Genomic DNA, 11891 nt, shown 5'->3' on the forward strand with positions numbered 1-11891 from the left:
TTTAAGATTTTATGTATTTATTTGTCAGAGAGAGAATGAGAGAGCACAAGCTGGGGGAGCGGCAGGCAGAGGGAGAAGCAGGCTCCCAGCTGAGCAAGGAGCCCAATGCAGGACTCGATCCCAGGACCGTGGGATTATGACCTAAGCCGAAGGCAGATGCTTAACCGACTGAGCCATCCAGGCATCCTGAAAGTGCCATCTTAATTTCTAATTCCACCTTTAGGATGGGTTTTCCATGTGACTTATGGCAAGTTATTTAACTTTCTGTGTCTTATTTTTTCCTTTCTGAAGGAAATCAAATGAAATCAAATTGTCATTCTGGCCTGCCTTAGAAGGAATGCTCACCTTTGCTTTTTTAATTTTAGCATTTGAAATAATTTACAGTGTGTAGCAATTCATGTCCCATCTGATATTAATCTAAATCATTCAGCTTCAAGGGACATTCCTCTTGGCTGAGGTGCCATCACATTTGGCTTGGTGAATGGCATTGTGTATTCACGTTATCCTTAATTTTGTAATTATTCCGCTACTCAAGCTAAAAGTTTATTTGCATCTTGGCACTTATTCCTTGGATACGATTGAAGGAATGCTGTATTCCACAAGCACAGAGAAGTGTGCTGGAAGCCCTTACAGCTCATCCCCCTTGTTCTGGGGGCTCAGTCTTCTCTTGGTTCCCACGTGGGGCCCCCACCTGCTCCTCTGGGTTCTTGCCCCACCTCAGCTATTGGCCCAAGTTCTGTCCACATCTCTCACACAGGGAGTCGGGGGCAGGCAGGGTGGTGGGCCCAGACAAGTGGCAGAATAGAGATTACTTGTGAGGAAAATGATCTATGCAGAAAAATGTTTTAACTTCTCTGTTAAACTAAGAGCCCATTCTTTTTCTTTTCATTTTTCTCCTTAGGCTAAATGTTTACAAAGTGAGAAGCATGGAGTTCTCAACAAAATCATAGAAGGCAATATTCGCTTGGGAAGGTTAGAAGAAAAAGTCAAGGTAAGTGGCCATTAGCCTCAGAGGTGCCATTTTCAAACAGAAACAGCAGCTCCCTGGGGTCAGACTTACATGTTTAAAAAAATGAGTCATGTCGCATGATATGTATCACGCTAATCATGCATAGGGTCAAACAGTATTGCATGTAGACCAGTTCACTCATTAATAAACTGGCTTATCTGTACAATAAGATACCATACTGCTGTTTAAAAGAAGAAAAATGCTATGGAAAAGTATCCAGGCTCTATCCTGACATTAATGTGCAGGCTTTATGCTCAAGCCCAGGATTTGTCGGTTCAGTTGGGAGCAAGGTTGACCCTCTTCTCTCTAGCTTAACCCTAATTGCACCCTCCAGTTTCTCTGCCCAAGAAAACTATTGTCGGGATATTAGCTCTCCTCCCCTAGGCCGCCTCCCTCACCTGAGCTCTTATGTCCCCACCAGCTATGTTCTGACTGCCGACCTCTGCCTCCACTGCCTTCCCAGCCAGACTTCTCTGGAGCAAGAGCAGGGGTGCGGGCAGGCTAGAGGCCTAGGTGGGAAGGAGAAGGTCTGTGAGTGCATTTAGCTCTAGCATGGGGAATGAGATTGGACCTCTGTCGGATAATGATGAAAAAGGCCTGACACATGAAATAGATTGATGACATTTACTATGTTGGGAAATAAAGACAAAACATTGGCTGGCTCTGTGTACAGCCAGGTGTATATACATATGTATGTAAAGATGTTATGACTTTGTTTTGTTCTAGGGAACATAAGTCCTAAATTACTTATTTTTTAAAAGTTACTAACTTCTTTAACTTTAAAAGTTATTAACTTTGCTCAGCCCTAATGCAAAGAACAGACTTTTTTTCTTGGTGTTTAATGAATATTGCCTAAATAACATAAACATCAAGGTTTTGGAAGCCACACAGCCTGTTCTTCATGATTTTCAAGGGGTAAAGAGTTGCTCCCTGAGGGCCTTTCTGGTTTCCAGTAGGAACTGCCACATACAACATCCCTTAGATACCCTTACCCTGTTCTGGATTCTGCCTGGGTCTGGGCCGTCCCCAGGGAAGATCACCTCCATCTAACAAAATTCAGAGAAGACTAACCTATCCTCCAGCACATCACTGTTCTCATTGATAATGGGCAGTGGCCTTTGAGGTGAGGGGTGTTCCCACCACACATCAGGGAACTCACTCCTTCTGTGGGCCAGAGCAGCTCCACTCCTGTTCCCACATGGGGGCTTTTAGGCATGATGCTATCTGAAGAAAGAGTTGCTTTGCTAAAAGGGAAGTTAAAATGCTACATTTGTCCTCTACCCAGGGCAACTGATCCTGTGGCATCAGGTGGTAGGAATGACTTAATTTAACCAGATAGCTTTGGGAGTTGTGTTGACTTCTAAAATGTCATCTGAGATTCCTAGCAGAAATCATAGTTTTCTGGGAATTTTATTTCTGATGCAGTTTTAAAGTCAGTGAGGATATGGTACATTTAATCTTCAAGTACACTTAGTTGTTACAGTCTAACGAGGTAGGATAAAGATAAAGAAATCCATATCTAGACAGGGGTGCCTGGGTGGCTTGGTCATTGTAAGCGTCCAACTCTTGCTTTCAGCTCAGGTTGTGATCCTGGCATTGTGGGATCAAGCCCCCGCATCAGGCTTCTCGCTCAGTGCAGAGTTGCTTGTCCCTCCTCCTCTGCTCCCCCAGCTTTCTCTCTCTTTCTCAAATAAATAAGTAAAATCTTAAAAAAAAAAAAAAAGAAAAGAAAACCTTGGACACCCAGGCAAAAGGCCAAGACGTAAGAAAAAGAAAACTGTGTTGGCCTCCCACTTCTCCACAGCAATACTGAATACCAGAGAGCAGTGCAATGCCTTCTACAAATATTCGAGGAGACGGAGTATGAGCCAAGTATGTTTCCATCCAACCAAGCTACTCTTCCGGCAGTTTTGACCATGTAGGAACTCCAGGCACAGTTTTCCTATAAATCTCCCCTGAAGATTAATCAACTTGAGTTCAGCCAATCAAGAAACAATTGGGCAAATTCCAGAAGAGTAGTGAGCAAAGGATGAATTTAACTGGGAGCTATGACTTCAGCGAAGCAGGGATAAGGCTGATGGAATAAAATGCGAATGTTTTTTGACAATGTGGAATTAATACAACCAAGGTCAAGGAGGTAGCAAAGTAGAAAGTAGAACTAGCTGATTGCATCCTAGTCATAACTCAGCGTTCAAAGGATATCATTTCAAGCTGAAAAATCAGTAGGAGGAGCTTAAACATATTTAAGTAGTGCAAGAAAGGTTGTGAGCTAACATTATGTTACTTTTGCTAAATGAAAGGACTAAGGACATGTAATGTAAAGGCATGAGAATAAAAGTCACCAGAAGAATTGAGAGAGATCCATTCCCAAATAGAATTACAACAGTAAAAAGAACAGAACAGACTATATTCTAGTCTTTAAAAATGTATGTAGATAAAATAACAAAATTGAGACCAAACCAATATAAATAAATATAAATGAGCTAATTCACCCATGAAAAGAAAACAGATTGATAGTGAAGCAAATGATATTCCATGATGGAGCCAAGGGACAGTCTGAAACCAAATGCATCCGAAAGCTGAAGAGTAAAAGGATGAGTAAAGATAATCCAGATGTATGCAAACAGAATGAACGAAAACAAAGTTGCAATCTTTACATGTGCTGAGATAGAGTTCAGGCCAAAAGGCCTAATTGAAACAAACAAAAGAAATGCTAGAGACTGCAATTAATGGCGTATAGTAGCTGTGAATATTTATTCACTAAACAAACAAAATCTGTGTAACACAGCAAAATAGGGAAATGGAAACATCGTAATAATAGGAACTTTAGGGTCGCCTGGGTGACTCAGTGGGTTAATGCCTCTGCGTTTGGCTCGGGCCATGATTCCAGGGTCCTGGGATGGAGCCCCATATTCCCACATCCGGCTCTCTGCTCAGCAGGGGGCCTGTTTCCCCCTCTCTCTCTGCCTGCCTCTCTGCCTACTTGTGATCTCTATCTGTCAAATAAATAAAATCTTTAAAAAAAATTTTTTTAAATAATAGGAGCTTTAATCTTCTCTTGGTCCAAGATAGATCAAGAGATGAAACAAGGGGTGCCTGGGTGGCTCAGTGGGTTAAAGCCTCTGCCTTCAGCTCGGGTCATGATCCCAGGGTCCTGGGATCGAGCCCTACATCGGGCTCTCTGCTCATCAGGGAGCTTGCTTTCTTCTCCTCTCTCTCTCTCTGCCTGCCTCTCTGCCTACTTGTGATCTCTGTCAAATAAATAAATAAAATCTTTAAAAACAATGTAATAATTGAAATAAACTCTCAGTGGATCTTTAAAAAAAAAAGATGAAACAAAAGTAAGGATATAGAAGATTTAAGAAAATCTGTAAGGTTTATTAGTGTGTGTGTGTTTGTGTATAACTGACTGACTGTAGATTGGCTCAAAAAGTAACCCCTAGAGTAGAAATAAGGCACATTTGTTGATCAAAAAGCTAAAATACAGAAATTAATAAACAATCAGAAAGAAAAAACATACTCTTTGAGCTGGAAATGTAAAAACCATGAAGTAAACCAGTTGTTGGGTCAGAGCGAATGTATAAACTGTCAGTTTCTAAGTAGAATAGATACACTAGTTAGAATGGCAAAAATTAAGACAAGAAGCAACAAATATTGGTGAGGATATGGAGAAAGGAGAACTCTCTTACACTGTTGGTGGGAATGCAAGCTGGTACAGCCACTCTGGAAAACAGTTTGGAGGTTCCTCAAAAAGTGGAAAATAGAGCTACTCTATGACCCTGCAATTGCACTACTGGCTTTTACCCCCAAAGATATGGATGTAGTGAAAAGAAGGGGCACTTGCACCCCAATGTTCATAGCAGCAATGTCCACAATAGCCGAACTGTAGAAGGAACCGAGATGCCCTTCAACAGACGAATGGTTAAAGAAGATATGGTCCATGTATACAATGGAATATTACTCAGCCATCATAAAGGATGAATACCCAACTTTTGCATCAACACAGCTGGGACTGGAGGGGCTTACGCTAAGTCAAATAAGTCAGCCAGAGAAAGAGAATTATCATATGGTCTCACTCATACGTAGAAAATAAAGACTAGTGTGGAGGACCATAGGGGAAGGGAGGGAAAACTGAATGGGAAGACAAACCATGAGAGACTGGACTTCTAAATGGAATTGAATTTGTGTCAAGTACAAATTAGAATCTCTGTAACCCCAGTTTTAGAAATGCTCAGAAGGAAGTCATACTTTAAATACTACCCAGAAAAAAAATGGAGAAGGAAAATAAACGAATCAGGCTTTTATCTCTGTCAATATGTTTACCAGTAGAGTGTGACAGACCCCGCCAGGTTGGTCTGTTTTGAGTTGTAGCATATAAAAAACTAGGTCTGATAAAAAGGAGAAATTTGGTTTCCGTATACTTGGTATTCTGTTTTTACTCTCTGTGACTTTGATGATTTTATGAGCCAGACTAGCCCTCCCAGATCAGACTTACGCAAGGTTTACTCATCATCTCAGTGAGCTCTGATAGCCCAGACAGGGAGGGTAGGGGAGGGTACATGTCTGGGAAGCCACCCCCTGGGTGACAGGCAGCATCCCCTCACTCACACGGGGCCTCCTCCCTCTCCCAGGGGTACAAGAAGCAGGCGGCACTGAAAGTGGATGACATCAGTCACCGCCTGACAGAGCAGCAGGAAGACTTTGCCAGCAGGACAGCTCAGTACCAGCAAGAGATGAGGCACCTGCATCAGATGCTGCAGGACAAGCAGGATATCCTGGACCAGGCTCTGCAGCAGAAACGGTAGGGACGCCCCAGCCCCACAGAGTAGGTCTGGTTGCGGATGTTGGCCAGAATTTTCTAGTAAAACCCCCTGGACCCGTTGTGTTTATCTTTTACATTTAAGTTTTATCTGAATGTAATATTGGTCTTGATTCTTATTTGCTTTTTTTTTTTTTTAAGATTTTATTTATTTATTTGACAGAGATCACAAGTAGGCAGCAGAGAAGCAGGCAAAGAGAGAGGAGGAAGCAGGCTCCCCTCCGAGCAGAGAGCCCGATGCGGGGCTCTATCCCAGGACGCTGGGATCATGACCTGAGCCCAAGGCAGAGGCTTTAACCCACTGAGCCACCCAGGCGCCCCTCATTTTCTTTTTAAATGTTTTCCCCCAGCAATTGACATACAGGATTGTGTAAGTTTAAGGTGTATAATGTGATGGTTTGATTCATGTGTATCCTGTGAAATGATCGCCACCACAAGGCTAGTCAACACCGCCCTTGTCTCACCTAATTCGCATTTTGTTATGGGTGGAATCGGCTCCCAGCAGCTTTCAGGTATACAGCAGGGTGTTGCCCATCACCCATCACCGTGCTGTGCTCCTCATTTTCCTGAATCCCCCCTGGAGAGCTCCCCAGTGTTTGAACATTGGACTTCTTAAATCAGTCCGGGCCTCTAGTTGTCCTTCCCTCTTTTCTCCTCTCTTTGATGCTTTTGTTTTTCTTGGGATTTTTAAATTTTTTTTTATCAAGTGTCTTATTTCTGATTTTTCTTTTTTTTTCCGTATCTGAGGATTTTAAAATCTCTGATCATTCCCTTCTTGTAAGATCATGATCATGAGATGATGGCCGCATGATGTTCTCTGTGCATGTAAGGTACTAAATCAGTTACCCTTTACCCTTTAAATGTGGGCCCTTTAAACATGAGCTAGAGGAAGTGTGGCCAGTGTATGAAAAACAGTGGGGAATGTCATGTGCTCCATGAAGGTGAACTTGGTGGTCCTTCGTGCTTAACTCTGCCTTTTCACACTGGCTGTGCTGTCTTTGCCAGACTGGAACATAAACTGGTGGGCTCAGAAGAATCATAATGCACGTGTGGGATTTCTTCAGGTTGTAGGACAATCCAGGTGTTTGATGTCATGCAGAATGCAGATAGCTGTTTTCCACCAGCCAGGTGCTTCATAAATGCAAGGCAGGATGAGCTCTTACTTGCCATGCCTATCATGGCTTCTGGAGTCACAAAAGTTCTTACCGCCATACACAGCTGCTTCATAAAAAATTGAGCCAATACCAGATTTCTTGCTAGATAGTTGGTTTAGAATCACAGTAATAAAATGACATTTTGTTTTTCACTTTTATCCCTTATTCCACTGTCTGTCCTTAGATCGTTGAAAGTTATGCATTCTATTTCTGTACATTCAGTGGTTACCCTTAAAATTTTACCATGGATATTTAACATTAAAAATCTTAATTTAGGGGTGCCTGGGTGGCTCAGTTGGTTAAGTGACCAACTCTTGATTTCAGCTCAGGTTTCAATCTCAGGGTTGTGAGTTCAAGCCCTACGTTGGGCTAAAAAAAAAAAAAAATCTTACTTAAATTTAGACATGTCTACATTTTCTTTTTAATATTTTATTTATTTATTTGACAGAGAGAGATCACAAGTAGGCAGAGAGGCAGGCAGAGAGAGAGAGAGAGAGGAGGAAGCAGGCTCCCTGCTGAGCAAAGAGCCTGATGTGGGACTCGATCCCAGGACCCTGAGATCATGACCTGAGCCGAAGGCAGCGGCTTAACCCACTGAGCCACCCAGGCGCCCAAGACATGTCTACATTTCTTATCCCCAGTGCAAGATCTAATGCTTTTATCTAATTCTTTCCCCCCTCAGTTTATATGATGTCATCTAGTGTCATTCGGTAGATAAAAGTGAAGACCAAAGATCTATTTTATATCATCTTTAGCCCCCCCAATTAAATGTTACTAGTTTCTATATAATTCTTTATTCTGATTTACCCACAGGTACCAATTTCTTTACTTAATGATTATTATAAACAAGACAACAGGCCCCAAATGAGTCTCACATACGCAGGGCCCACACATCACCAAACCAAGACTTGACTTAATTACAGTTTGGCTCTTCCAGAAAGGAAATCTTAAACTGGTTAGTCAAGAATTGTGTAGTCAGTGCTACTTAGGTCATATGCCTGGGAGACCCTTGCCGTCCCCTAAAGGAAAGTAACTTTGCAATAACCAACCTGCTTTTACTGAATATAACTTCCTTATTCCTGCTTCCTTCTGCCTAAAATGTCTTTAATTTTGTACAGTTCCTCAGAGCTCCTTTCTCTTTGCTAGGTGGGATGCTGCCCAATTCAAGTTGAGTTTTGCTCAAATAAACTCTTAAAATTTTCTTATTTCCTCAGTTTATCTTTTAATATATCCCCTCTAACATCTCAGACCTTATTTCTCTGATTAATTTCCTTCTTCCTAAAATACATTGTTTAGAAGTTTCTTTAGTAAGAGTCTGTTGGGAGTGAGCTTTCTTAGTTTCTGCTTACCTGGAAATGTCTGCATTTTTCCTTCTTCCTTGTAAGATAATTCTTGCCACCTACAGAATTTTACATTGACAGTCGTCTATCAGCATATTCTACTATCTTCTCTGCTTGAGAAGGCTCTTTTGACAAGCCAAAAGACAAGTGTCCAACAAGCCTTTTGTCATTTTTTAAAATAATTGACATGGGGTACCTGGGTGGCTCAGTCGGTTGTGTCCAACTCTTGATCTCAGCTCAGGGCACGATATCAAGGTTGTGAGTCTGAGCCCCATGCCAGCAGCTGTGCTCAGAGCAGAGTCTTCTTGAGATTCTCTGTCCCTCTCTCTCTGTCCCTCCCCACCACTTGTGTGCTCTCTCTTTAAAATAAATAAGTAAGGGGGTGCCTAGGTGGTTCAGTTCATTAAGTGTCTGCCTTCAGCTCCAGTCATGACACCAGGATCCTGGGATCAAGCCCCACATCGGGCTCCCTGCTCAGCTGAAAGACTGCTTTCCCTCTCCCACTCCCCCTGCTCGTGTTCCTGTTCTTGCTGTCTCTTTCTCTCACTGTCAAATAAATAAAATTTTTAAAAAATAAAAGTAAAATAATAAAATAAATAAGTAAAATCTTAAAAAAAAAAGGTTTCCTTTGTCTCTTGTATTCTGCAATTTCATTGGTATGTAATTAACTATAAGCTTCTTTTTACTTATCTACTTGGTGTAACTTACTCTGTATATCTGTGATTATGATTTTTCATTAGTCTAGAAAATTCTCATCTCTTAAAATAAGCCATTATCTCTTAAAATTAATTATTGCCCCTTATTCTTTCTAAATGTCCTTCTGGAGCTCAGATTAAATGTATGTTAGACCTTCCATATGCCTTATCTTTTAAATTTTCCATCTTTTTGTTTGATAATTTCTTCTGCTCAGTATTCCTGTTTACTGATCCTCTCTTCAGCTGTGTTCAGTGTACCATTTAACCTAGCCACTGAGTTGTTTGTTTTGTTTTGTTTTGTTTTGTTTTTAGTCAGCAACGTTGTATTTCATTTTCAGTTCTATTTGGTTCTTTTGAAAATCTGGGTAGTCGTTTTTAAAATAAAGTCTTAGTCTTTCTTTTTTTAAATACATCTTTTGTTTCTTTTAACATTTTATTTGTTTTATTTTTTCAATATCAGAATTTTAGGAGAGCTTAATTTTTTTTTGACTCTTGCTTTATGTGGCTTGTTTCTTTCTACGTACAACAAATTTTTAACTATGAACGCATATATGGTTGAATTTAATCTGTGGAGTCCTGAGGTTCTGGATTAAGGACGTTTTTCTCTACAGAAGATTTGCATTTGCTTCTCTTTGGTGCAAGAGAATATTTACAACCTGGAGTCACTTTAATTTCATTACTAATTTTTAAAAATAGGCTATAGTAATATTTTTCAAAAAAAAAACCCTAAAACTTCCAGAAGTCTTTTAAAAAGGGTTTTATTACATTTATTATATTTTATGTATTATATTTAAAAATGCTGTTATTGCATTTATAATGCATAACTCCTTAATACCTGGTATTTTTCTACTGCATTCGGAGTGATTTCCTCTGCTCTATATTAGTTTGCTCATTTCCTCTTCAGTTGTGTCCAGTGTACTATGTAACCCATCCATTGAGCCCTTCCCCTAATTGTGTCTAAAATGGCTGTTCACTCCACACAGGTCCTGGGGGTGCCCAATCATGGGGAACAATGTAGATTCAAACTCCAGATCCATTTGAGAATGAGCTGGTGGCTGCAGACCCCTAGGAGGCACTTAGCCTCTCAGAGCAGGTTTCTGTTGAAGATGGGCAGATTTTCCACCGAGCTCTGCTTTCTCTGAGGGCCCTTCACGTGTCTCCACTTACTTGCCCAATTGTGGAAGATGTGGTTAGTTCAGCATGTTTCTAGGAAGACGGGGAATAACATGGATATGAGCGAGCCTTGGGGTTTTCTGTCCTACCCAGTTTGCATGGACCCAACAGCTAGTCTCCATCCTATAAAAATGTGAGTTCCTGGCACGAACTTTTGTCCTCAGAACAATAAGCAGTAACAACATTCTGTTCCCTCCCTCTGTGCTTTCAGTTTAGTCTTTCTTTTTCTGCCCTTAGAGATTTGCTGTTCTTATTTTGAGTTCGGCCACACATGTGTCATGATTGCTGTAATTTATCAAACATCTAGGTGTTCTGTACCAGAAAAGAGAAATTTGGAGATTTTTAAAACACAGTTTAATCAAATAGCACCCAACATTCAGTGGGCACTGGGGGGCTTGGAAAGAAGGAACAGTTCACAAGAGAAGTGACATTGGACAAGTGGGCGTGTCACTGGCCTCCTTGAATCTCGTTGTCTTCCTCCTTAAATAGCACTGCTCACCCCATTTGGTAGTGCAGTTTCTAGCATCTTCCATAACCATCCAGCCATATCTATGAAGGAGCTGGCCTCCCCGCCGTGCCCTCCTGCATGAGGCCTGCTCTTCCCCCAAGGCTGAGGCTGATCTTTCTGTCCTCCTCACTCTCCAGTGGGGTCCACCATCCTGTGAGGTGGCAGCTGGTACCCTGATCTGTTTCCTCAGAAGACCACGGCCCTGTGAGGACACAGATCCTTGTCAGCCCCGCTTCCTCAGCACTCTACATGCTCCCTGTCACAGAGTCCTTGGTACCCTTTCCTTGTACATCTCGGTTCCCTCTGAATGCTCGCTCCTGGCACGTGATCTGTCTAGGCCAGTCTTTTCTGTGTCCTCGGATATGAGCCTCACTCCGCACAGTCCCCTCCTCACCTCCACACTCACTCTATGTCCAGGACCCCCCTTGGCTCTGTGGATGGGTGTTCTGAGAGGAGCCTGATGTTGGCCGGGTCACAGTGGGGACAGGTAGAGGGGACACGGGAGAGGCTCACAGGTCTGTGCTGTGTGGGCGCCCACAGCTAGCCATTGTGCTGTAGGTCAGCCGCTGCGGGTGCTGTGTTTTATTCTTATACATGTTAATTCTATAGAGAACAAGGGTCCCAAACAAAGGAGAAAGCAAAACTCAGTGTTTTTTCTATTTCCAGGACACCTCAGCATTTCATTCAGCCCTGACAGTCTCTGGCTCAGAACCCAGACACCATGGGATCTCTTCTCTGACATCAAGCATTCTTCCCTTTGAGTTCTGGCTACTTTAAGAATTGCAAGGGTTCTATAAATATTTTTCTCATTGTGCTGTTTTAACCTTCTCTCTTTTTTGTGTATTTCTCAGAGAAATGGAAGGCGAGCTTGAGGTTGTTTGGCAGTCTACCTCCAAGGAAAACCAAAGAATCCGAGAGCTGCTGCAGGCCGTGCTGGAGAGGCAGGGTGTGTGGGACGGCACGAAGGAGGCGCACTGGGAAACCGTGGCTCCAGCTACAGTGACATGAAGCCACCACGTGCCACAGCCCACGCCGTGCCTGGGGCCTCGGCCCAGAGCTCTGCCTTACCCAGCACTGGGAGACACAGGGGAAGGGCCACAGCATTTCTCCTCGCCAGGGCAAGGTAGAAATAAACTGTCTCGCAAATTTAATCCTCCCCCCCTTTTTTTTTACATTTTGTTTTATTTGACTAA

General features: G+C 42.3%; 1 protein-coding gene across 5 annotated transcripts in view; it reads left to right on the plus strand.

Annotated features, from left to right (window-relative positions):
* Nucleotides 1-11849, plus strand: part of CEP89 (centrosomal protein 89) — a 66397-nt gene extending 54548 nt beyond the window's left edge. For 4 of the 5 annotated variants that reach the window (XM_013062875.1, XM_013062876.1, XM_004765214.2 and 1 more), the window contains 3 exons: nucleotides 902-991; nucleotides 5641-5810; nucleotides 11550-11849. In XM_013062875.1, the coding sequence (XP_012918329.1) occupies nucleotides 902-991; nucleotides 5641-5810; nucleotides 11550-11706 (417 nt within the window). In that variant the 3' untranslated portion in view covers nucleotides 11707-11849. The remainder of the gene's footprint in view (nucleotides 1-901; nucleotides 992-5640; nucleotides 5811-11549) is intronic. The other variant, XM_013062877.2, reaches the window with a different exon arrangement.
* Nucleotides 11850-11891: the final 42 nt, after the last annotated feature.

This window comes from Mustela putorius, unplaced genomic scaffold (genome assembly GCF_011764305.1).
Source record: "Mustela putorius furo isolate JIRA1106 unplaced genomic scaffold, ASM1176430v1.1 tig00000174_pilon_pilon_pilon, whole genome shotgun sequence".
Taxonomy (NCBI): Eukaryota; Metazoa; Chordata; class Mammalia; order Carnivora; family Mustelidae; genus Mustela; species Mustela putorius.